Source organism: Protopterus annectens, chromosome 2.part1 (assembly GCF_019279795.1).
Source record: "Protopterus annectens isolate FY-2018-M chromosome 2.part1, PAN1.0, whole genome shotgun sequence".
In the NCBI taxonomy this organism is placed as follows: Eukaryota; Metazoa; Chordata; order Ceratodontiformes; family Protopteridae; genus Protopterus; species Protopterus annectens.
Genome location: NC_056729.1, coordinates 417,945,219 through 417,972,423, shown reverse-complemented (window position 1 = coordinate 417,972,423; position 27,205 = coordinate 417,945,219). Strand labels below are relative to the sequence as shown.

Below are 27,205 nucleotides of genomic sequence, written 5' to 3'. Positions count from 1 at the left end.
AGGGCCAAGACCCTAACCGGAGTTCAGTGTACCTGAGCCTCAGATAAAAAAGTACATGTCAAGCCTTTATGAAGCAAGAAGAGTTTGAAAGACACACAAGCCCTGAGGCATAAGGCAATCTCAGCCTACCGCCATAGGGAAATCCCCTCTTTATTCCCCTTTTTACCAATACAACAATTCCTTAAGGTGACATCATCTGAGGCCTGCAAAGAAGGTAATCTTTAAACTTTTAACTTCTGTGTGTTCTCTATTTTGCAGAACAGGGGGAAAGAGTTTTACACAGCTTGAACATTCAAGGTAAAGTTTCAGTTGCCTGTGTAAGGATTAAAGAAGAAAGGAAATCAGACCACAAATTCATAGGCAAGGCAGGCCTGTCTCTCTAAGCAGACTATATTGAAGTGGTTGACTGCCTGCATTTCCTTCGGTTAGTAGTAGCAGAACTCTTCCAGGGCATGTGACAACCCTCTCTACAAGAGCCAGAGTAGCAACCACTGGCTTCCTTAGAGGGGTCAGCTCCCAGATCATCTTATCTTGTTTGTCCACATCTTCTGTTAAACATTATAATCCTGACGTTACTGCAAGATTTAGAGCAGGATTTGCCACAGCCAGACGTCAATGTGTTTTAGGGCTGGCCATCCACTGGTCCATAACATGTAGGAGTTGTCATGTGCTGTTCACTACTGCATCTGTGAACATGACAATTAACATAATACAGTTTTATTAGGAATTTGTCATAATTATAAATGTTAATGTAAGTTTGCTGTTGCAGTAATATTTCTCTACCTCCACTTTTGCTTCCTTGTTTGTATCCATCCTGAGGTCCTTGCCTCTCCTCTCATGTACCCCACTAAGAACACCCCTCCCCATCTGAAGTTGACCAAGTACCTGCAGAGGGAGATTTGGTAGTCTTTCTGGTCAGGATATCATTTTTAGGGGATCATATGTCAAGTGGGTGGGTCAAGCTCTGGTCCTTGCCTTGACACCTGGAACTGGTAGAGGCAAGAAAGTACTGAAGATGGTGTGGATTGAATCCTCCCTCATACAGCAGATATGCTGACATCCAGGTAGGAGGTGTCTTTCTGGAATGGAGGAGGAATATTGAAAAGCTGTGGAAGCCCAAATATTACCACTGTTGCAGCAGTGAACATATGCATGCATCTTTTTATATATACTGCATTCCTAGCAACTGTATATTGAGTCCTGCAGCTGTCAAAAATTAACTTTGTGGAATATATAAATGTAACTGATTTTTGTAACTCACTGTTTAAAAGTGTTTTATAATGAGAAGTCCCCCCCCCCCAGTATAAGTAGATTCTGAGGTTGCTGTACTTTGGAGTAGGGGACCCCCTCCTCAAGAAAGGGCCTTGATATAGTATATATCAACCACATTCTCAGTAAAATATTTCATAAGTTTGAGAATCAGAATTATAGCCCTCAGAATTACTCCATCTCCAGAGGATGTCTCATTTGGAGATGCCCTTCGTATTAAAGGACCACTGCAGACTAGATTCCAAGTACTTCTCTTCAGTTACAAAAAAAGACCTAGGGAGCTGCTGGGCCTTCCAGAATCTAATCACTTAGCCATTGCTCGAGTTATTGAAGCCTTTGAATATATTTTTGCTGTTGTATCATTGGGTTTAGTTTCCTAACTCTGCATCTTGGAAGCCCTGCTCATCTGTCCAGGGTCGGAGACTCTTTGATAACTCTACTTGAACCATATTGCTGATTCAGCAGTCTTGTCCCTGGCTTCCAGCAAGGGAAACTACTGTTCCAATGAACACTGTTCAGAGTAATTGGCAAAACAAGACAGATTTGGCAAGAAGATTTATATCTGTACTGTCCTGGTCTTCATGGCCCTTAATTCTAAAACCCATGGTGACACTCCAGTCCCAGCTGAAGAGCAAGGCAGAGTATTGCAGACTAGGATATGAAGGGGAATGCAAGATATTCTGCCAGTTTCCGTGTGGCTAAACACTTTATCAAATGTGGCTGTGGTGCTGGTGACACATCATACAGGGGCAGTAGCTACAGGATCAGTTTTAATGAAATTTGTCTGGCTTGAAGGCACAATCAAAGTCTAGACCATGTCAGAGTACAGTTTCTGACTGCCCCACTAGTTAAGTAACTTCTCCTTGCACTCCATGAAGAAAAGGTGATTAAGTAACTGCAGGGGACAAATTCCATGGAATTTGTAAAGGAAGTTTCTCTCCTCTGCACTTGTAGGAATAAATATTCTCCTTAAAGCTGTCTTTCGTACCAAGTGGCAGGAGAAAAATGAAAATGGGAGAATGTAAGAAAAGATGTCTCAAAAGGACATGGCAGGGAGTGGGTTATCAGGCCTGGGATCCCACCCATCAGAAAGGCATTGATTCATCCTTGCTCATCCCTCCTCCCAGCCGCCAAATTCCTATCCAAAGCAATACATCCCTGAAACCCTTTTTTCTCCAAACCATCTCTACCCAAAGTGTGTGGGATGTCTTGGACTACTTTCCAGAAGAATGAAAAACAATCCCATAGGGCCAGTGGGTGCAAAACGTCTTGGCACAGGCAAGCACACAACATCTAAGTCCTCTGTCATCTTTCCTGGTCCAAGGATCAGAGACATTGTTACATCCCCTGCTACAAGATAACCTGGCACAGGGGGGCACAGAGTACTGTAAGGTGACCTGACACCAGGGGGGGGTCAGAGTGCTGAGCACATAGGAGGGTAGAAACTGTTAATCCAGACTGTTCCTGGTTTTCCTAGTTGTAAAAAGTGATCTTGGATCTGTCAAGGTTAAAACTTCCTAATGGTACTAAAATTTAAAGTACTGATCCTGATCTTGCCAAACCTACTTTTTTGTCACATTCACATGTTCAGCATGGGCTTGTAGAATGCCTACATTAATTCCTGTTTATCCATAGCCAGGATGCACAGATGTTTTCTCAGGTTTATCGCAGGATGGTTTCCACACTCTGGTCATCTCCTTGACCCTTTATGAATGTGAGTACAGTAGATAGTGACTGGCTCCAATAATAGTGCATTGCAGGACCAAAGACATTAAAATATACTGGTGTCTGGATGATTTCTAGTGTTTCCACCTGGATGTGGCAGAGGTACAGTAAGCCCTCTAGATCATCCTGATTACCTGTATTTATATTTACCGAAATCCTATATAATGCTCCAAAGTAGGATGTCTCCTTAATGGTACTACTGTACAAAAAACAGCAGAAGGCCTTCCTCCGTTTTAGATGCTTTTTTTTTGTTATGGCAAACTACTTCAGAACAAAATCTGAGTTGAGATTACTATAACGGACAGTGCTGTGTTACGAAGCTTCTTCCAATCTGATAGTATTTCTAGCAGAGCTCCTGCTGAGGAAATTTCAGTGGTACAAAAGGAGTGCATGGTGACAACATGCCCTCTCCCTAGAATGCCCCATCCTCTTTTGCCATTCTTTGACGAGGGATTCGCAAGTTATAACACAGACAAGGGGGTATCTTTCCAACTGGGTTGAGGCAGCTAACAACCCACAAACAGACTCCTCGGGCATAGCTTGAAGAGCCTACTTAGGAGCATATCTCTCAAATGAATCAGGACTAATCCAGATATAGAGAGGGACAGGTTTTAAAATATTAGTATTAACCTGAGATATTGACAGAAAAAGATGTAAGTTAATATACTCTTTCTTAAGGAAAGTTCTCTACCTCTAATCATCATCAAGTGTAATTCTCTTTTTTTTTTTTTCCAAAAGTCACTAGTTTTAGAGGGGATTAAGAGGGAAAGACCATTTTGAGGCAAAACCTGGGATGTTCATGAAAATCGGGGGAACGCTAAGAGATAGACTTAGAAGTTGAAGATCATGAGAACCTGAGACACAACTGAAAAGCAAAGCCACATCAGTATAAAAGATGATTGCTGTGATCATAACCACTGAGGCTTTCAACCACATTTGGCACACAAGGAAACCGTGCATCCTAACTGACAATACCACAAGAATATGATGCCTAAATTGAGAGGACTTCTAAAGAGACCAGACTTGCTTCTTTTAATCTGACCTAATGAAAATACCTTTTTAGTAGCAGTGGCATTGGCCAGTAGGATTTTGGAATTGTGGAGTCTAGGAAGGGATCCTTGCTTATAAATCTGTAAGGGCTGATGTGTGCTCCATATCATCCCTTCATTCATGCCCAAGGTTGGTATTGGAGTTATCCTTGAATCTAATTATAGTAGATGTAATCTCCCTGTGCTCTTCCCTGGACCTCAGAATAAGTGATAGGCTATTACACCTCTCTGGATGTGCATAGGCAACTGAGATTTTGCTTGGACAGAGCAGAAGAAATGCATAATACTGAGCATCTGCTCATTCCCTTTGCAAAGGAGAAGGCTGTCTGAAAGCAGACCATTTCTATAGGACTTGCATACTTTATTTGCTTCTGTTATATTACACAGTAAAAAAATTACCAGGACAGATCAGTGCACACAGTTGAGACCCCCCAACTGCATTCCTTGGAGGGATTAATACCATGTCCATTCTAAAATGACCTTTTTGGTCATTACTCCACACATTCTTCAAGTGTTACAATATGAACATTGCTTCTAAGGCTAGGGTGTAATTTACCATGACCATTCTTTCTAGGATTCCTGCAGCCAGCAGCTATTATGAGCCAGCCACCCACTGGTTTGTACTGAGTCTTCCAAAGAATCATTACTGTAACAGCATCCCATATGAAGATTATAGCACAGTTCTGCAAGAGGTTATCTTAATTGTAAATGTTGAAGTTTAAGTTCACTGCTGTTTAAATCTAGTGCCATTTTAGCTAATAGGCTGGTAAAACAGCAGTTTAAAAATGTAGGGCAATAAATGGGCCAGATTGTATGCACATAACGTAAGTAACGTGTATATAGTATGTATAATACTTTCATTTGCACAGTTATATTGCAGCTTCACAATGCACACTTGACAATAAGCAGAATATAAACAAAATATAAAATATGCCTTATGAACTAATTTGGTTTTACTTTTTTGGTGCAGTATATTTTGCTGCAGTGGTCTGGGTTTTTGCACCTGTAAAGTCTAAATACAGATTGTAAACCATCTTTTGAACTGAGCTGTCAAACATCAAAGTAGGCAGATTATAATCTGAAATAACTGGTGCTCTTACTTCTGCAGATGTCAAGGGAGGAACTCTGAGAGATTATCAAGTCCGTGGGCTGAATTGGCTCATTTCATTGTACGAGAATGGCATCAATGGTATCTTGGCTGATGAAATGGTATGTCTAATCTAAATATTCAAATGAAAACCTCAGTGAAAACTGCAAATTCAGTTATTTATTTGCTGAAATCCAGTATAATTTATTGAAACTGGGTGGAGTGTTCCTTTGGTTCTATAAAATAATTCAGACTGAAAATTTACCATTTTGCAGAAAGCAAGTGTTATAGTTCTTCCCACTTCCACAGTTGTTATGCTTTTGTCTGTACTCTCACAGGTATGGGACTGGCCCTGGGAGCTGAAAACCCATTTGAGGAAAGTAAAGTTTGCAGCACCCAGACCCTGCTCACTTGGAGGAGACTTTACTATTGGTGCAAGTATGACCTCTTTAAGGCTAGGGGTATGCCTTCAGCACAGTGTGGGTGGGGGTGGGTGAGTGTGGGTGTGTGTAAGAGATGCAGTAATGTGGAAGGTTTGGTTATGGGTATTATAGCATGAAGTGTGGTGGGATGTTATTGTCAGATGCTTTGTTTTTGATAGCTTTGTCTGCACTCTATGGGATTTTAACTTATGGCTGTACAAAGATGGATGCCTCTGAGGATTCCATATTCCCCTTGATGACATCAGTTGACACAAAGTTGAGAGCACTGGTCTGTTCTCAGGCCATTCATTCCCCATGAGAAGAAAGCTGAACATGGAGTAGTCATTCTGACCATCGGAGCATTTTTTGCTTTACATAATACCATCCTCATTAGTGACGTGGTCCTATCACCAATGAACCTGATACAGAAACTTACCTAAGCTAAGGGCCGGCATACTGGCTTGGAGGGGCTCACAAACATTCCTTCCTCCCTTAGGCCCTAATGTTGTGGTAGTAGCTATACCAGTCCCCTGGAGAGTTGGATCACAACAGGTAGAGAAGCTACCATAATCCTACCTTTCAAGTGAGAATGCCAAAGCAAAACTTTTTCCTCATCCCACCCTACTCCACCCAGGATTTTCTAGTTTTCCTGACTTGCTAATCAGTCTCTGGTCATCAGCATCTCAGTCAGGATTTTATCCCTCTACACTGCAGAGCCAGACAATCCTTTGCAAGATTTAGCATTTGTGTGCATCAATCTCATTTAGCTTTGAATGTAAGATGCCTCCTTGACTGAAAGTACATATATTTTAGTGGTGAAATACATTTGTGCTGCACATCTAAATAGGGTAGCCTTGCTATTATACTAGCAAGTCAAGGTTGGGAGCTACATAATATTTCCTTTTAGTAGCATCTAGAGTTTCCTAGGTACTAATGGTTTCCTAGGTACTAATGCTCATACGAGTAGAGCAGGCTGCAGAAATAATTACTGATAACAATTACTCTCAGTTTAGAGAGCTGATTATTGTAGCTGTGTAAATTTGCAGCTGTATTGCATGTTGCACCGTAGCTTTTGCAGTGCTACTTTAGTTAGCAGCTGTGCAGTTTCTAACAGGTGGAGGGTTTACTATTGATGCTGACACAGCAAGCTACAAGCATTTTTGAAACGGGCCATCTCTGTGCTTCTGTAACAATGGTGCATCTATTTTCATGCCCTTTAGGTAAAAATGGAGAAAATTATTCCTTCCTTCTGTTTCCGGCTGCAGTTTAATTCACTGCAGATAACTTATGCTTTTTTTCCTGAAGAGGAGGATGATCCTTGATAGTCTTCTTTGTTCTCAGTTTTCATGCTAGATGAGTACAAACCACAGAGTGGGGGGCCAAGTACCAACATATGTGGCACACTGCTGGTGATGATTGTGTGTCTAGAGCAAAACACCCTGTCCTTAATGGTGTGGAGATTATGTAGGGGTTAATATTGAGTTGAAAGTTTGCCAATTTTCCCAGCATGGGGGATAGTGACAAAGCATTTGACAAGGTCCAGAGCAGCATCCCTTGTATGCCTCTTAATGACCTCTGTAATGCTTTAGAAAAATACCTGAACTGCCTCTTACAAAGCCAAACTGGTGTGGAATAAAAGGTCACCTATGTTCAGCTATAAAACATTCCATAGCCTTTGAAAAAAAAATACTACTAACAGGCCTGTAATTCCCAGAATCAGTGGAGGGGGGCAGCCTTTATCCTAGGGCTTCACAATAACTATTTTTTCCACATCAAAAGTGTAACCAGAGAAAGACCATCAGGTTGATGAGTTCATGCAGTGGGCTTGCTAGATGATGTTCAGCACTTCTCGGCAGGCATCCATTTAAGTGCCAAATGGACTTGGTTCAAAGTGATTTCAGTAGTTTTATTTACTGCCATGTGGTGTGTAATTTTACATTTTTCTCCATGTATTTACAACCTTAAGTGTATTAATTAAAAGCAGCCTGTTTTAGTGAAATAGCTTTGCTGTGAATTTTGACCTAATGTCAGTGTTGTCTAATTTTATAATATGTAGGATACTGCCTGTGTGTGTCACTTCAGAAGCTTACTTGAAGGAAGGTGCAGATGTGTATGAACTAATTTACAGCCATTGATTTTTAACTGATTCTGTTGTGGCAAGTCTGGTTTCATTCTGCCTGTATCTTATAATAATTGACTTAATTTTCTTGTATTCCTTCATTTCATATTCTGTATTTCTGTTTGCTGCTTTTAGAAAAGAATTGGAGAAATTGATCCTGTTAAATACCTGTGTGGTCTTGATGGTAGTGATTCCTCCCCTTTTGGATTTTTACTGAAGAAAATTGGTGTTATGGCTGTGGTGTTGTGGAAGTTCTCCCATTTCTGTACTTTAAAGACTCATTTTTAGGTAGCTCCTTCAGATGTCATTGCTGCCTCTTTCCTGACTTAATGCAGGCTTTCCATTGTCTGTGGGGATTTCACTTCTTGCAGGGCCAAGGTCCACTGACAGCTCAATTAGACTGTCATGTTGTTGGGTGGCATTTTATATCCCCACGCTTTAACCTCCCATTAAAGCTTGTATTGTAGTCACATGCTCGGAAGCAAACACACTTGCTTTGGGGAATAAGAGATCACTGCAAGACAACTTGTCCTTCCACCTAGAAAAGGTGAGCAGACTTTTGGCTGCTCATTCCATTCCACCCTTGCCCGACCTCTTAACATTTGAACTTGTGATGTATATAGTCATCTTGCCCTTGAGCCGTTATGATGACCTTCAGTCAGGTGTTTTACATTTTGACTACTGCTTCCTGAATGTAGAACATCGTGCTTCAAGACTACAGTTGGACATCTGTTTCTGCTTTATTGTGCTATTTCCCCAGTTAATTATCTTAGCTGTTTATATTTGGAATTTTGGAATGCAGTGTCTACCATTTTAATTTGATACTTAGGAAAAGTAATATTTTCATCCCTACACTCTCTCCATATATGTGTACATTACAATGCATGCATAAAGTTATGATTGTGTCTGACATTAACCAGGTAGCTGTGCCTATCTAGAAATATCAATAAGTTCAACTCGAGTGAAGATTAAAATCTGAATCTTTATATCCAGTTCAAGAACAGATTATATTACATGCTTCTGTTCATCTGTTGCAGTTATTCTTTACATGAGGGAGTTATCCATTGTAGGTGACTCAACATCTGCCAGTATACAAAAGTTTTTCAGTACTGTAGGGTGTGTGGTACGTCGTATGTAAGCTGCTGTCGTAGGTCTGCATAAGTGATGTGTATGTACACACACACCTAACTTTGAACTTCTCTGCTGGCAGTCCAAATGCGACCTTTGAACATTGGTCTGCTTGCCGTTAGCTGTGTTCCAGTGATTTTCTCAGGTAAGTGCCCAATTAGGGAAATATTCTTTTGCTACTGTTTTGTGGTAGGTTTCATGTTATCCAAAAAAGGCAAATGCCAGTGTGGAAGGCAACTTCCACATAAAGATAGCCATCTCCAGTGTTCTGTCTAGGGCTTGCCCACAGTCACAAGTCATGTCCCATTTACCAGGCCTTTGGGCCCAAAACCCTAAGAAGTAGACTTTCCTCCTTAGCCATTTACTTGGAAAAGCAGAGCTTAAAGTTACTAGCTAAAAGCACAATGGAGGGATCCTCGGGGCCTGAGGTTGAGTCAATCACTAAGTGGAAGTCCAAAAAGCCTGAAGCTTTTGCTGCGCCTCTTAATACGGATGACTCTCCTAAGGCAGATGAGAGCCCAGAGTTATGTACTGATCTTGGTTCAAGTTCACAGGCCGATTCCATTGTTGAGGATGCCTTGGATCTGACCACAGGCATGTCCTCAGAGGCTGAGCAGGCATCCATCTCGGATGTACATGGGGAACAGAGGCTCATGATAACCAAAGGCCCAAAGGAGATACCTCAATTCCTGGTGTGGGAGGAAATTTACTCTGATATTATTGAATGTAGACCTGTGTCAGAGCCTATGTTACATAGGACAGACCTGCATCAAAAGAAGCAGAAAACTAAACACTTGTCTCCTCCAAAGAAACCCCACAGTGATTGGGAACAATTCACCTAAGGCCTTTTCAAGGCCCTTAAGCCCCCATTCAGGTGTTTTAGTTCCTACCCCACCATGCACAGTCTCCCCACATAAGGGTTAGGGAACAAGGTTTCTTGAGGCATTCTCAGAATAGGAATCTTTAGCCTGTTCCTCATAGAACCTCTCCCCTCTAGACTACACTTCCCCAGAAGAGGACTCCAGTGGAACTGAATCACCCATGGAAGAATTCTCTTTTGGAGAGACCCTACTTAAAATGAGAAATAATTTCAAGTGGGATAGCACTCGGGTAGCTGAAGTTCAAAAGAGATACTATGACCTTCTGCAGGTGGAATCACCCAGCCCTTCTGCTATTCCTCCTGTGTTACCTGCCTTTCTAGATGCCTTTGCCTCAATGCCATCAGTTAATTCCTGGTCCCCAATTCCCAGCCTTCTGACTGGTTTTACAAAGTCCCAGAGAATTGTAAAAATTGTAAGTTCCTGTTTTAAATGTCCTTCAGCTGACACATACGTTTTCAATGGCTTCAGACAAACCATCCAGGTTACTGCCTTCAGTCTCTCTCCTTCTTGCAGATGAGGAGAGCAGGATCCCAGAAAGGCTGGGGAAGAAAATGTACACTTCAGCCACCTTGGCATTTAGAGCCATTAATTATGAAACACACATGACCAGATTTGCCCTAGACCTGCTGTCTCAACTTTCTCAGGTTATTTCTGATTTACCTGACTCTGAGAATAAAACCTTGGCTGCATCCTTGCTTGGAGCCTCATAGCTACATTTGATGTAGTGGCTGGTTAGCTATGATGCTGCAGAGGCATCTGCATGGGCAACTGCCTCTGGCTTAAAGAGATTCTTCTGGTTAAATCATTACTAGAGGACATTAAATCTGAGCTTATGGCTTCCCTTTTGGACAACTCTGCATTGTTTGGCCCTCCAGCTGCTAATTTATTTAAATCTTTGCAGGAAATGAAGCACATCTTTGTCTCCCCATTGCCTTAATTTCAATGAAATTACCTGGGGAAAACTGCTTTTGTACATAGGCACTCACACCCTACTCCACCTAAAACCAAACATGGATAGTAGGGGAGGCTTCAGCAGCCCAAGACTACTACTGCAACTCTATCTCAGAAGCAGCTTTTTTCCCAACAAGCCTGGTTCCCTCTGACTACCCAAACCACATCATCCACATTCCGCTTTTCCAGCACCTCTCTGCCAGTCTGGGAAAGCATAACTCAAGCATCCAGGTTCTGTTATTTAAAAAGGATACTTTCTGGCATGGAACTCCCTGCTTTCCTTCAGGGGCACCCCTCAACCACCAAAGGAACAACTACCTTCTTTTCCTGAGGTTCTACTAGACCTGTGGAGACAAGGGACTATTCAGGAAGTCCTTAAAGACCAAAAAGGAAGAGGTTTCTACTCCAGAATGTTACTAGTGCCCAAAAAGGATGGTCCTTGGAGACCCATTTTGGATCTTTTTCATCTAAACACTTTCCTGAAGGTACCCACCTTCCTATGTTAACTCTTCCAACCTTGTTTCCACTTATTCTGCCACAAGTCTCCTCTGCTTCCTTGGATATCAAAGATGCATACGTACACATTTCCATCCACCCCAACTGCAGGAAGGAAGTTTTTACATTTCTTTGTGGCTTCCTGGCATTTTCTGTTTTCTGCCTTGCCCTTTGGACTTTCTACTGTACCAAAGGGTATTTACAAAATTTCTAGACCCTGTGATTTGCCTACTGCAGGCTTCAGGGCTTCCCTGTTTTTCCTTACCTGGATGATTTCCTCTTTGTGGCAACCTCCCCAGAGACCCTAGAGTAAAACATCCTCTTTGCTGTTTCTCTTCTACAATGTCTGGGATTCACCATAAACCACAAAAAAATCCACTGTCTTCCCCTCTCGAGACAACATCTTCCTGGCGTGCAGGATAGAGAGAGAGACCTCATGAGGGTCTCTCTTCCTCCTTAGGCACAGGACCTCATGTCCTACTTCAGAAACCTTTTGCCTCTTCACCACATTTCAGCCAGAGAGTTCCTCAGGGTTTTGGGATTCATGGCATCCATTATTCCAATGATACTTCTGCAAAACATCACATGAGAACTCCAGTGGTTCCTAAAGTTAATTTGGATGCAGCATTTACATCCTCTGGGCGTTTCTCTCATCCCTTGTCTGATGAGGGACTACAGTGGTTGATCCAACAGGTGTCCCTCAACCCAGGACTCATATTGCATCCTCTGCCAGCAGCCCAAGAGCTGTTCACAGATGCGTCAGATGTGGGCTGGGGAGCAACTTTCGGAAACTTGAAAACTCTAGGGGTATGGTCCCCCTCTCAACAAAAGTCACTGTGAGAGAGATGAGAGTGCTGCTTTCTAGCCATTCAGATGTTTCATCCTGTCTTTCCCCCAGGACCTTTAAAACTGTTCACAGACAATATGATAGTCCTCCTGGTATGTGAACAAGTGGGGGGAACCAAATCCTACCTACTATGCAGACTGGCACTCCAGGTTTAGGAGCTGGCAGTCCAATATTGGGTGACTCTTCAGGCAGTGTACAGCCTGTCCAACCAAAATTGTGTGACAGACACCTTGAGTAGGTCCCTAGCACAGTCCATATGAATGCTTCAAAGGTATGGGTTTCTGGACATTGTCCACCAGTGGGATAATACCTCTTGTAGAGCTCTTTGCCTCCCCCATGAACACACAACTTTCACAATTTAGTGCCAGAGTGCCACATCCTCTGGTCTGGAAGGTGGATGCCCTTTCTTTCTCTTGGAAGGGGATGTTTCTGTATGCATCCCCCCCTTTCGATTATTTGAAAATCCTGTTTAAAATTCAGCAGGACAAAACAGAAATCTTGCTGGTAACCCCCTTTTGGCCAAGACACCATTGGTTACCTCTTTCCTGCATTTAGCCAAGGGCAGTCACCACAAGTTCCCTCACAGGGTGGACCTTCTTGCATAAGACAAAGGAACTCTCATCCAGTGCCACTTGTCTACCCTCCAGTTGTCTGAGTGATAGGGTTTTAATTCCTTTTTTTGGAGGATGTGCTAAGGGTCCTGCAGGAGACCCAGAAACCCAATACCAGAAAATCTTACCTATCCAAATGGAAGAGGTTTTCACTTTGTCTTGTACGAAACGGGATCCACTGTCAGGGGAGATCCCCCTGGTTCTGTCCTAGTTGTGTGAAATGTTCAATGTTGACTTGGCCTGCTCTTCAGTGAAGGCCCATATGTCAGCTGTTTCTGCCTGTCTGCCCCAATCCCTCCCTCTAGCTAGCGGATTTGAAGCTGAACAATTTCTTAAAGGTGTCCTTCACTTTAGACCTCCCAGGAAACCTATCCATCCCAGCAACATTGCTGCTGAAAGACTGTACTTCTCCACTTATTTACCTACTTTCTTTTCTCCACAAAATTCTAGTGAGAAGGTGTTGCATACACTGGATGTGCATAGGCAGCTTAGATTTTACCTATACAAGACTAAATATTAGGAAATCAGACCAGATTTTTGTTTCCTTATCAGCCCAGAGCTCTGGGAATGCCTGTTTCCAAGCAGACTATTTCTACTTGGATTTCTAAGGCTGTTTAGTTTTCTTGCATGAAGCATAGTAAGACCCTTGCTGCCTCTGTAAAGGCCTATTCCACTAAGGCTGTAGCTTCATCAGGTGCTTTCTTCAAGGGATTAGACACTAGTTCTGTTCTGCAAGTGGCTACATGGATGTCTGTGTATACATTCCCTAAACATTACAAACTGGACAACCTTTCTAAGTCTAGGGCAGGTTTTGTCAGATCCATATGCCATGGCTTTTTGGAGAGCTCAACTGCTTCTTCCTCTGCCCTCTCCTCATGGGCTATGTACTCTCCATGTAAAGAATACTGCAACAGATGAATAGGACAAAGAACAGTTGTGTAAAATCTTAATGATAGATATCCTTCTCTTCTCTGTTGCAGTATTCCCATCTCTCCCTCCTTCCCCCTGGTTGTTTGGTTCTTTCCTTGGATGGTCATACCCTACCGTCCTTAGGCTGGCTTTCCTCCTACGGCATTCATTTTTAAGGTAGGTGCATGTGTATGTCACTTTCATGGTCGACTTAAGAAAGCAGCCTACATGAGACATGTACCACGCACCTTACAGTAGTGAAACATTTTTGTATACTGGCCAACGTCTGGTCACCTATGGCAGAGAAGTTCCTCATATAAAGAATACTGCAACAGAAGGACATCTATAATTATGGTATGATTTTACATGACTATTCTTTCATTATTGTGAAATATGGGCATAATTCTTTGTAATAATATGTAGAGCTTCAGCTGCACTGATGTGTCACCAGTACCAAAAGAAAATGTGCAGGAGTGAAGTGTTTTATAGCTGGCTGTGAAAGCTGTAACACATTGAGCACTTGCATGTAATCTCCAGAAATGAATTAAATGTGTCGTCAGACAACAGTTTTAAGAGTGGTTAGAAACTTCAGTCGGTCACCCCGCCCCCCAATGTGGCAAAGTGAAGTGCATTACAACTTTCAGTGCTGGTGGAATTTTCTGATTCAGTTCTTTGTTGCATGCTGTGTGGCGGCACAAGGCTTGATAGAAATGGACTTGCAGTACATTAAGCATCGCAGTTGCACTCCCAGAAGAAAACTTTGTAAAGCACCTTTCTGACACCTCTGCATGCTGCTGTGCTGCAGTCTCACTCCAGAACATAACCATGGTTACTGCCAGTCGCAGCAAAACACTGATGAGATAGTAAAATAGCTTTAAAACCTGTTATGTAATATGACAGAGTGTAGTGTTTAATAGCTTTTAAAGCTTTGTTCATCATCAGGACATGACTTCTTGCCATAGGTTGTAACACTTTGTGCTCCTGCGTTGAAATTCACCTCCGGAGCTTTGCTTAACTGCACTCGAGGGACACTTTGTGACATCCCTGTCTTGCTCACTTAACTGCGTAGTTATCAGAAATCTAGTCATAATCCCTCTGTTATGCACTTCTTTTGACATGACAAAAGTGTATAAGGTTATCATCTGCCTCTCCAAGTGTGATCGCTGTGCTTCATAAATTACATAGGTTATGACTGAGTCACTAATCGTAACCAGTTTGTGTTCTTGCCTCAAGAGTAAAGCTCAAAAGATTTGTGTTGAAATCCATTTCAAGAGCACATAAACTGGAGTTAAAATGAGTACTGCTGTAATTCTTTGTAGTATATGGAGAATTTTTATCTGCAGTGAAATATTCCCAGTTGGGGAGAGGGAGAGAGAAAAAGTGTAAGCACACAAGGTATTTTTAGATGTTCTTCATGTTTCACTGTTGCAGTCATCACCTGTGGGTTATCCCTGCTGTGGTAGCCCTCGGCCGGCCCGAATACCAGAGTCATTTTCCTGCGTTGGCTGCTGTCACCTGTAGTCTAAAATCAGGTCGTCAGTGCTATAAAGCAAGGCAGCCGATGCCATTACACCAGTCTTTCTTGCTGTAGAGCCCGTAGCAGAAGCACTTAGCAAGTGTGCCAGTCGGTCACTACCAGAGTTTGAATTACAGCTGAAAACGTCTAAAGCTGAGTACCCTGTTGGGGATCCTTTTTTCTTGCACTAACCGATGTCCGAAAAAGTTAACAATTGTCTAGCCTGTAGAAAGCAGATCCTACACCGAGACTTCCATTCATACTACGTCACTTGTTTAGGCCCAGACCATGACGTCCCCCGTTGCTGGTTCTGTGCCGTCTTTAACGCAAGAAGCATTCGCTGTAGAACTCTTATTGTAGACCAGTATTTTTGTCTTCTGTCTTTGCAGTCCAAAATGGCGTCCATCAGCCAACAATCCATGGACATTCCAAAAAAAACACAGAGATAAAGACAGAGACAGACCACACAAAGCTAAGCCTTCTGACGACTCTACTGCTAAGCAGGTCGTCGGTTTTCCAAATTCAGTGAGGTGCTTTTGCAGCCCCTGATGCCCAATACAATATCTACGCAGGCCTGTACAGAGATCCTTTTGGATGCAGCAGAAATCTTCGTCTTCCAAGCCTTTGGCTGTCTCTGCCTCGGTTGGGTCCAGAGCCGCAATGCAAGCACCGGCTTCCAAGGAGGCCTCTCGCACTACTGAATCTAGACAAAAAAAAAAGTCTTCTCATCCAACTACTGTTTCTCTCAGACCGATGGATACTCTTAGGCCTAGAAGCCAGACCACTCCTAGAAAATCTGCCTCTGTCCACCATCTTGCTCCTGCTCCACCATCCCAAGCACAAATGCTTAAAATGGTGGAGAATCTCATCCCCTTATCAGGGGTAGTCAGGCCAAAACTTCTAAAAGGAAAAGACATCCTTATCCTGAAATTGACAGAACAGGATTCTGAGGAATCTGATTATTCAGATTTTGAAGAGGAACAACCACCTCTGACTGCTTATGTGGATTCAGATGCAGAGGAATCCATTTCTTCTGCCTCCCCACAAGAAGATCTTTCCCTTGGGGAAACCATTCACACCCTCAGGGAACATTTCCAATGGGAATCTCAGGACTTCCCCCAGTCTAAGAAAAGACCGAGCTTCTGGACCTGCCCCAGCACAGACCCTTGGCCATCCCCCCCTATTTTAGAAGTGGTGGATGATCTCCTTGAATCCACCTTGGCCCCTGACGCCCTCCCACCTACTCCCAGTAAACCTGACCTGTATTAGAGTACCAGATTCTCACAAATACCTGTACAGAAATCCTGCTGCAGACCCAGAGGTCATTTATACAGGGACCTAAGACTAGATGTTCTTTGTATTTCACTGTTGCAGTCTTTACATTTGGGTTATCTGCCTGCAGGTAGTCCTCAGCCAGCCTGAATAACAGAGTCTTGGATCCCTGCGTCAGATGCTGTCTCTTCTTCCATGATGTCAGGTCGTCAGGGGTATAAAACATGCAGCCGATGCCATTACATCAGTCTTTCTTGCCGTGCGGTGCCTGAAGCAGAAGCAGTTTGCAAGTGCCGGTTGGCAGACTCCTGAAATTTTCATTTTCAAGTTTCAGAACCGAAGTCTTCAAAAAAGCTAAGTACCCCGTTGGGGATCCTTTTTCTTGCTCTAACCAATGTCAGTAAAAGTTAACAATTGTATTACCTGTGGAAAGCAAATACCTCCAAAAGATTTTCATTCGTACTGTATTCCTTGCTTAGGCCCAGACTACAACATCCTTCACTGTCAGCTTTGTGCTTTATTCAGCCCCCGAACTATTCGTCGTCTGTCTATTTTTGCTGCAAATTATTTTGGTTCTCTTTTTAACTATCCAGAAATGGCTTCGGTAAGCCATCCGACTACCAATATGCCAAAAAAATGCAAGGATAAAGACAGACCACATAGGTCCCAAAACTGCCAATGATGCTTCCGTTAAGCTAGTCGTCAGTCCGCCGGTACTCAGTGAGGTGCTTTGCAAGCCCCTGATGCCCACTACTTCAGATTCGCAGGCCTCTACTGAGACCCATTCGGAGTCTCGTATGCCACGAGATGCTTCTTCGACTATGGAACCTGCAGATGTCTCTACCTTGGATGGGTCTGGAGCTGCTGTGCAGCCACCGGCTTCTGAGGGTGTATTCAGGCCTACAGACTTGTATTTTAAACCAGCGCCATCTTCTTCGAGGCCTAAAACTCAACCCACTCCTAGAAAAAAAATGTTCAAACCGCATGGTCAGGCCCATATGCCTAAAAAACAAATGCTTAGAATAGCTGAAGACCCTATTACTTTAATTAGGGGAAGCCAGCCTTCCCCCTCTAAGAGACCTAGAACTGATTTTCCCTCCTCTTCTGAGCAAGATTCTGATATTCCTGTTTCTTCTGATTACCAGGATTTGCCCTTATCTACCTATGAGGATTCTGATGCAGATGATTCCATTCCCTCTGCTTCCCCTCCAGAAGATTTTTCTTTTGGTGAAACCTTGCACACTCTTGGGGAGCATTTCCGCTAGGAAAGGCAGGATTACTCTGATTCCAAAAAGAGGCTTAGTGAATTCTTACTCCTTCCTCAACACAGACCTTTAGCTATCCCCCCTGTTCTGGACATTTTAGATGATTCTTTCTTGGAATCTAGCCTGTCCCCAGACACTACCTCCAGCTCCCAGGAAACCTGATCAGTATTAAAAACCTGACTAGTATTAGAGTACCTGACTGTCACAAGTTCCTTTTCAAGAATCCTACGGTGGATCCAGAGACCATTTCCAAAGGGCATTAAGGCTACTACTGCCAAAAATCCTACCCCTTCTGATAGAGATTCCAGAGCCTTGGACAGATGGGATAAGAAGGTATACACTTCTGCTACTTTGCCATTAGGGCTTTAAATTGCCAGTTTCAAGTACCAACAGCATATTATGGGACTGAATAAACAGAAAGTGATGTTGATTCCTGACTGTGCTGAACACACAGATTTACAGGATTTAATGCATTCTGCTGAACAAGTCGGAAAACACACTTTGCAATGTGGTTTTGATTCTTTAGAAGCATCTTGCAGGGCTGCTGTCACTGGGTCTGTACTTAGAAGGCATGCTTGGCTTAAGGAGCAAAACTTGCCAAATCACGTTATGGCTAAATTACTGGATGCTCCCTTAAACCAAGACCGCCTGTTAGGCAACAAAGCAGAAGTCGTCCTCAAAAAGATGGAGGGAAAAAGCTAAATCTATGCAAACTGTTAGATTTCCTGCAGGTACAGCCACCCAGATTTAGTAGGCATTGGCCTCCAAAGAATTGGTCCTTTACAGCCTCTTCCAGACTTTCTCAGTCCAAACCCAGGAACAGCAGACCACCTAGCTTACAGTCTCTGCTACACACAGACCCAAGCAGTGGGGCCTCCCACTTCCAAAGCTGGGAATAGTAAGACACCCCCCTACGGGAAAATGGCACAATGACTTAACCTTAACCCCTCCAAGCCCTGCTCAGCTGCCTGCTCCGTAGGAGGAAAGCTTGCCCTACATGCAAAAAACTGGGAACTCGTTACCTAAAACAAATGGGTTTTGAATGTAGTTTCCCAAGGATAGAGATTCCACTTCCACACCCTACCAACCCCAAATGGTTGGGCAGACCTACACCCAAATCAGTGGGCAGAGGCTAAACAGCAGGTTCTCTCTCTCCTAAGTATCATGGCTATTCAACCTGTCCCAGCAGAAGAAAAGGGACAAGGTTTTTATTCCAAGACTTTTCCTGGTACCCAGAAAAGACAGCTCCTGGTGTAATATCCTGGATCTCTCTATTCTAAACACTTTTTTGGTAATCCCAAAATTCAAGATGCAACACTTCAACAGCTGTTTCCTGTGTTTGGCAAAGATGCCTGGTTGGCAACCATATACTTAAAGGAAGCTTACCTGCACATTCCAGTAAGGGAATCTTGCAGGAAATACCTACGCTTCAGGGCAGGCTCCATACACTATCCGTTTTCTGCACTTCCCTTTGGCTTATCTACTGCGCACAGGGTATTCGCAAAGTGTCTAGCTCCAGCCATTGCATTTTGTAGGCAGAGAAATATTCAAATATACCCATACTTTGAGACGATTGCCTGAATCAGGCAGAAAGCCAGGAATTGCTATTAAAACATCTGGCATTCGTAAAGAAACTTCTAAACTCACTGGGGTACAGCATAAACGAAAATAAATCTCACCTAGTACCCTGCCAACAAATTGTATTTTTGGGAGCAAGCTTGAATACAACTTCCCAGATGGCTTTCCTCACTCCAGAGAAACAAGTTTTACGACCTACTTCAAACTACTGGCCACAAAGATCCAGCTATTTGCAAGGAAAATCCTGCAAGCCCTGGGGTTCATGTCCTCTTGCATTCTACTAATTCCATATGCAAAACTGCATATGAGGAAGCTACAATTGTACCTAAAAAGCCTATAGTATCAACATTCTCAGGACCTGGAATCAATGATTCCTGTCATTCCTTGTATAAAGACAGAGTTCCTTTGGTGGACAGAGGCCTGCTGCCACAACAAGGGGCTCCCTTTCACTCTACCCCCTGCCACCCAAACCCTAACAGACTCATCAGACTATGCATGGTGGGCTCACTTGGCAGGGCGGTGCATTCTGGGCAAATAGAACCCGAGACAGATGCACCTGCATATCAACCAAAAAGAATGTTAGCTGTACAGAATTCCCTGACAGCCTTCAAGGACCACATTCTTCCAGGACAATTATTGGTAAAGACAGACACCACCACAGTTATGTGGTACATAAACAAGCAGGGGAGAACCCACTTGTACCCTCTCTGCAGACTAGCCATGGCTCTATGGAACACAGCCTTGAGCTACCGAGTACACCTTCAAGCTCAATTCCCATCAGGCATACTAAATTAACTGGCAGACGACCTAAGCAGAAATCTCATGGACCCACATAAGTGGAAACTTGAACCAAAAATATTCAACCTCTTGAGAAACAAATGGGGACTCAAGAGATAGACCTGTTTGCCTCCCTGCAGAACTACCAATTGGACAAATTCTGCACAAGGACTTCACACAGTCAGGCTGGGAAAGTGGATGCCCTGTCCTTTACCTGGGAAAGCCTCTCAGTTTGTGCCTTTCCCCCTCTGCCTCTCCTCTCGAAGGTTCTGCTAAAGATCAAACAGGGCAAACCAAGGACAATACTGATTGCACCAGACTGGCCACACCAGCACTGGTACCCCCTCTTGCTCAGTATGACACTGTGGGAAGCCTCAGACCCCTTCCCTGCTGTCCCAGTAGGAGGGCCAGGATGTCCTTCAAGAATGCAACTGCAGTCATAACATGTGGGTTGTCCTGCCTCAGGCAGCCCTCGGTCGGCCGGATTCCAAAGTCTGGGTCCGACGTCGGCTGATGTCGCATTTCTCTCCGACGTCAGAGCGGCTGGAGTATATAAGCATCAGCCGACGCCATTTTCTTCAGTCTTTCTTGCCGCGCGGTGCCCGAAGCAGAAGCAGTTCGCAAGTGCCGGTTGGTCAGCTCCTGTATTCTACGATACCGAAGTCATCAAAAAAGATAAGTACCCCGTTGGGGACCTTTTCTTGCCTCGGCCGATGTCAGAAATTACTGAAAAAGTTAACAATTGTCTTTTTTGTGGTAAACAAATACCTCATAAGGATTTCCACTCTTACTGCCTCCCTTGCCTGGGCCCAGACCACGACGTCTCGGCCTGTGTAGCCTGTGCTCGCTTCAACAAGCGCACTCTCAGGCGCTGGGCGGAGTTCGCTGAAGATTTTTTCGGCGATAAATTTGCTTATACCATGCCGTCGGATCTTCCGACATCGCAAACTCCCAAAAAGCGAAAAGACCGGGACCGACATCCTCGGCCCGCGTCAACCACCGACTCCACGCCAAAACCTAGCGAGAGTGCTCCGGTTCCCTCTGAGACGGTCTCTCCACCGCTCGAACCGAAGACACCGCGTACCGGCGACTCGATTCCAGACATTACTCCAACGCCAGTTATAGATTTTCCTCCGGATACGAAACCGAGGAAATGCCGAGACCATTGCTGTAGACAAGGTCACTCCTGCACGTGGAGCTGCCAGGCCTCCTATGGCCATGTCTATTAAGGCCTACACTAGGGCTAAGGCAGCCAGCAAAACGAAGCATATTTCTTCTAAATCCTTACCTCAGCCGACTCCGGAGTCACAAATTATGTCCATGGCTGCTGATTTAATTTCCATGATTAGAGGTTCACAGGCCCATCCTGAGAGAGCATCCCAGCCTCCTCCTGATAAAAGGCCCCGGGTTGAACCCTCTGACCCTACTCCTTCAGATGAAGATTCTGAGGGCTCTGTCCACTCTGATGCCAGGAAGAGCTCTTCCAGACCTATGAGGACTCGGATGCAGAAGATTCCATACCTTCGGCCTCCCCTCCTGAGGATATTTCTTTTGGGGAAGTTCTGCACACCATGAGGGAACATTTCAAGTGGCAGGGCCAGGAATATTCTGATTCCAGGAAACGCCTTAGGACTTTCCTTAAGAAGCCTCAGCACAGGCCCTTAGCTATTCCTCCTGTACTTGATGTTCTGGATGATTTGTATTCTGATTCTAGTGCTACCCCTGATTCTCTCCCTCCTGCTCCAGCCAAGCCAGACAGGTATTACAGGGTACCAGAAACTCATTCCCATTTATTCAGGGCCCATACTGTTGATTTGGAAACTATTTCACAGGGGCCTAAAGGAGTTTCAGCCTCCACCTCAAAAAATCCTTTGCCCTCCAACAGGGAAGCAAGGTCATTAGAGAGATGGGGTAAAAAGGTTTACACATCCACTACCTTATCTATGAGAGCTTTAAATTGCCTTTTTCATATGTTCCAATATCAGGATTATCTCTTAGAAGATTTACAAAAAGCATTAGCTTCTCCTGATCCTTTAGACAGGAAGACTTTGCAGGAAGCTGTACATAACACTCAGAAAGTAAGCAATCACTTCCTGCAGTGTGGATATGATGCACTGGAAGCTTCATGTAGGGCAGCTGTGACAGGGGCAGTGATGCGTAGACATGCTTGGTTATAAGATCAACCTCTACCAGATCATGTAAAAGCAAAACTTCTGGATGCACCTTTGGAAAAGAACAAGCTTTTTGGTGCAAATGCTAAGGATGTGTTAAAGACCATCGAAGAAAAAGCAAAATCAGTTCAAACTGTAAAGGATTTCCTCCAGGTTCAACCCCCCAGATTCAGTAGGAATTGGCCTTCAAAAAACTGGTCCTTTCCTAATCCAGAAAAGTTTCAAAGGGGTAAGAACAGGCGTGGCCGAGGAAGAGGCCAATACAGAGGCCCTTACAGGGGCGTCAATGGCAGCCAGGAAACCAAAGAGGTGACGCAGGGGTTTCTCCTGCCCAACAACCACAATCTCAATGACTTTCCTGTACTACCGCCTACCAGGGAACAACTAGAAGCTCCCTTGGGCGGCAAATTATCTCTGTTTGCAGAAAACTGGCACAGACTGACAAAGGACAAATGGATTTTGGACATTATAGACCGAGGGTACAGGTTTCATTTTCATACCTTACCAAGAAAACAAGGCATGCCAAATCTACCACAACATCAAAGGGCAGAGGCTATCAAGCAAATCACTCTGCTAACTCGAATGAAAGCAATAGAAAGAGTTCCACAACAAGAACAAGAACAGGGGTTTTACTCAAGACTGTTCCTTGTTCCAAGAAAAGAAACTCAATGGAGACCAATACTGGACTTGTCCGCATTAAACACCTTTCTCATAGTACCAAAGTTCAAAGCTGACTCTACAGCAACTCCTTCCCATGCTGGGCAAGGAGTCGTGGCTGATTACTCTGGACCTCAAGGAGGCATACCTGCATGTCCCTATCGGACACAGCTGCAGAAGATACCTCAGATTTCTTGCAGGGCCAGAGCATTATCAATTCTCAGCATTGCCATTTGGCTTATCTACTGCGCCCAGAGTGTTTACAAAATGCCTGGCTTCAGTAATTGCTCATTGCAGGCTCCAGGGTATACAAATTTACCCGTACCTGGACGACTGCCTCATACAAGCGGACGACAAATTGATGTTGACAAAAAATCTGGAATATGTCATACGATTACTTCAAGCTCTGGGATGCACAGTCAACTTCCAGAAGTCAAGACTGCAGCCATCCCAGCAAATAATCTTCTTAGGAGCCAAATTAGACACAGCCTCTCAGATGGCTTACTTGACAGAAGACAAGCAAGAGAAGTTAACTCAATACTTCAAAGGTTTAGCAAAACTCACCCAGATGACTGCAAGGAGATTACTACAGGCCCTGGGTTACATGGCATCCTGCATTCTACTGGTTCCATTAGCAAAACTACACATGAGAAAGCTTCAATGCTACCTAAAAAGCGTTTGGTCTCAGCACAGCAACAACTTGGAGACAATCTTACCACTCATTCCATGCTTACAAAAGGAATTCCTATGGTGGGCCTCGGTGAGCCAGGAAAACACAGGTATGTCATTCAAAAAACCACAGATAACACAGACCATGACTACAGACGCCTCAGACCTCGGATGGGGGGCGCACATGGAAGGCAGCTGTATACAAGGACAATGGTCTCCAAAGGAAACACATCTGCATATAAATCAAAAGGAAATGCTGGCAGTCATGCATGCTATCGAGGCTTTTCAAAACCAACTCCAGCAAGGTCACTTAATGATACGGACAGACAACACCACTGTGATGTGGTACATAAACAAGCAGGGGGGCACCCACTCGTACCCCCTTTGCAGACTGACAATGCAGCTTTGGGAGAAATCACCGAGTCTAAACATCCAGTTACAATCACAGTTTGTTCCAGGAAAAGACAATGTTTTGGCGGACAGCCTAAGCAGGAATTTCACAGATCCACACGAGTGGAGGTTACATCCGAAGGCTTTCAGACAACTCACTTCGACATGGGGCAAGCCAGAAGTGGACCTATTTGCCTCTCACCTCAGTCATCTCCTACCAAAATTTTGCACAAGGACATACCATCCAAAGGCTTGGAAAATAGATGCTCTTTCATTCAACCGGAACTCCCTAGCAATCTATGCATTCCCACCTCTGCCACTGATGACCTCAGTATTACTAAAGATCAAAGCAGAGAAGCCCAAGGGAATCATAATAGCTCCAGATTGGCCAAGACAACACTGGTACCCACTACTACGGAGCATATGTCACACCAGGAGGTGGGCCCTCCCTCAGTGGCCTCTACTTTTGACTCAACACAATTTCGAAACACTGCATCCAAACCTTCAGACTCTGCAGCTAACAGCCTGGGAGATCCCATAAATAACTTCAGCTTATCTCTCTCCAAGGAAGTTCAGCGGATACTAACAGAAGCTCGAAGACCGTCCACCAGAAAGGTCTACTTAGCAAAGTGGAAAAGATTCAGCAATTGGAATACCAGCAAAGGGCATGATGCATCATTACTGAACATCCCACTTATCTTGGAATATTTGGCAGATATGTTACAGATTGGCCTCTCATATTCTTCAATAAAGATATATGCATCTGCTATTTCAGCTAGATACAACACTGATCCTCCTGTTTTTTCTCACCCCTTACTAAGACAATTCCTCAGGGGAATCAAGAACATTAAGCCACCAAGAAAGGCCCCAGTGCCAGCCTGGGACCTCAATTTTGTCTTAGAAAAACTGACTCTACCTCCTTTTGAGCCAGCAGCTTCAGTTGACTTGCAATTTCTCTCATGGAAAACAGCCTTCCTGTTGGCAATTACCTCAGCAAGAAGGGTTTCGGAACTACAGGCCCTAATGGCAGTACCACCCTTTATTATTTTCCACAGAGACGGGGTTTCATTAAGGACCAACCCTACCTTTATGCCAAAGGTGGTATCTAGGGTTTCTCTAAATCAAGCCATTCATCTGCCTGCTTTCTTCCCCAATCCTGAGAATAAGGGGAAAGGCTTTGCATACCTTGGACATTCATAGACAACTTCGATACTACCTGGACAGAACCAAGGCCAGTAGGAAGTCTGAACAGCTTTTGTAGCTTACGCCCTGCAGTCCAAGGAAAAGCAATTTCAAAACAGACTATTTCTAAATGGATTGGACATTGCATCAGATTCTGTTATTCCTTTCATGGAAAGACTGTTCCAGCCTATGTCAGACCACATTCCACCAGAGCTACAGCCACCTCTACAGCATTTTTAAGAAGGGTGCCTACAAAGGACATTCTAGAAGCTGCTACATGGAGCTCCGTGCATACATTCTCAAAACACTACAATCTCCCCCTATATTCCAGATCCAGAGCAGGCTTTGCTTCGGCAGTCCTGCAGGGTTTGATTACCACACCATCTCTTTCCTAGAGCATACCTCCTCCCCCAGCTAAGCTTTGGTATTCTACCCACATGTTATGACTGCAGTTGCATTCTTGAAGGACATAGTACAGTTTTGTACCTACCATAAATGTAGATGTCCGATAGACATGCAACTGCAGTCTGGTTTTCCCTCCCTCCATACCCCTCTATGCTTAGGGTCCACTCCTATCCCCCTCACTCTTAGCTGGGGATATCTGTTATGGTGTATTTGTTTTTATTGCTCATGTATTTGTTTGGAATCCTGATGTCCTTCAAGGATGCATCTGCAGTCCTTACAAATGGGTTGTCCTGTAGTCAGGCAGCCCTTCGGTCGGCCGGATTCCAAAGTCTGGGTCTGGCCTCGGCTGGTGTCGCACTTCACCCGACGTCATAGCTGCAGTTCTTCGGGTATAAAGGCATCAGCCGACACCATTTTCCTCAGTCTTTCTTGCCGCGTGGCGCCCGAAGCAGAAGCTGTTCGCAAGTGCCAGTCGGTCAGAACCAGAGATTACTACTACTGAATACTTCTACTACCGAAGACTTCTAAAAAGCTAAGTACCCCAATGGGGACTCTTTCTTGCCTCAGCCGATGTCAGAAAAAGTGAATAACTGTTTAACTTGTGGGAAACAAATACCTCATAAAGATTTCCACTCTTACTGCTTACCTTGTTTAGGCCCAGACCACGACGTAGCAGCTTGTCTAGCCTGTGCTTCTTTTAACCGACCGACGCTTAGACGTCGGTCGGAATTTGCTGAGGAGTTTTTCGGCTCAGATTTTGCTTACATTATGCTGTCGGATCCTCCCGACTACACAAATATCTAAAAAGCGCAAGGAAAAGGACCGACACTCGCGGTCCGCGGTTTCGGCCGAAACCGCGGTTAAATAACCAGGCGTCTCTGTTTCGGCTGAAACCGAGCTCGCGGTTCTTCCTTCAGCCGAAAACTTACCTCCTACCGAGGCCTCATCCAACCTGGTGGAATCGGCTTCTGAAATCCCACCTGCTCTTGCAGGTTCCCAGGAATTATCTGATACTATACCCTTGGATATTTCAACCCCTGCACGTGGAGCTGCTAGGCCACCTGCAACCATGTCGATTAAGGCCTTTGCCAGGGCTAAAGCAGCAAAATCTAGCAAATCTGTGCCTGCTAAGACCCCCTCTCACAGGCCTAGCTCTAGTTCACAAATGCTTAGTCTAGCAGAGGATCTCATTTCTTTGATCCGGGGATCCCAACCTCACCCAGACAGGGCCTCTCACCCACCTCCAGAGAAGAGGCCTAGAGCAGAGCCCCCTGAGCCAGTTTCTACAGATGACTCCTCTGATGATTCAGATAATACAAACCCTCCAGAGGGCCCTTTCTCCCCTTATGAAGACTCTGATGGTGAAGAGTCCATTCCTTCTGCCTCTCCGCCTGAGGAATTTTCCTTTGGGGAAACCTTGCATGCTATGAGGGAACAATTTCAGTGGCAGGGCCAGGATTTTTCAGACTCTAGAAAAAGGCTTAGAACCTTTCTGCATTTACCACAGCATAGGCCTTTAGCCATCCCTCCAGTTCTCTCTGTTGTGGATGATGCATTTAATGATGCTTGTACTGCTCCTGATTCACTTCCTCCGGCCCCTGCTAAGCCCGATAGGTACTACAGGGTCCCGGACACACAATATCATTTGTATAAGGTTCCTTGAACTGTCAATTCCACATGATCCAGTATCAAGAATTTATGTTAGACCAGTTAACTAAAAAGCTGTCCTCGGATGAACCATTAGACAAAAAATCTATTCAGGAAATGGTACATAACATTCAGCAGATCAGTAATCATTCCTTAAAATGCGGCTATGATGCACTGGAAGCT

General features: G+C 44.2%; 1 protein-coding gene across 1 annotated transcript in view; it reads left to right on the top strand.

Annotated features, from left to right (window-relative positions):
• The window catches only part of LOC122794851 (SWI/SNF-related matrix-associated actin-dependent regulator of chromatin subfamily A member 5-like), a 1,390,680-nt gene that overhangs the window by 272,378 nt on the left and 1,091,097 nt on the right, over positions 1-27,205 (top strand). Inside the window, exon 5 of the mRNA XM_044063455.1 lies at positions 5,152-5,252. Within this exon, the coding sequence (XP_043919390.1) occupies positions 5,152-5,252 (101 nt within the window). The remainder of the gene's footprint in view (positions 1-5,151; positions 5,253-27,205) is intronic.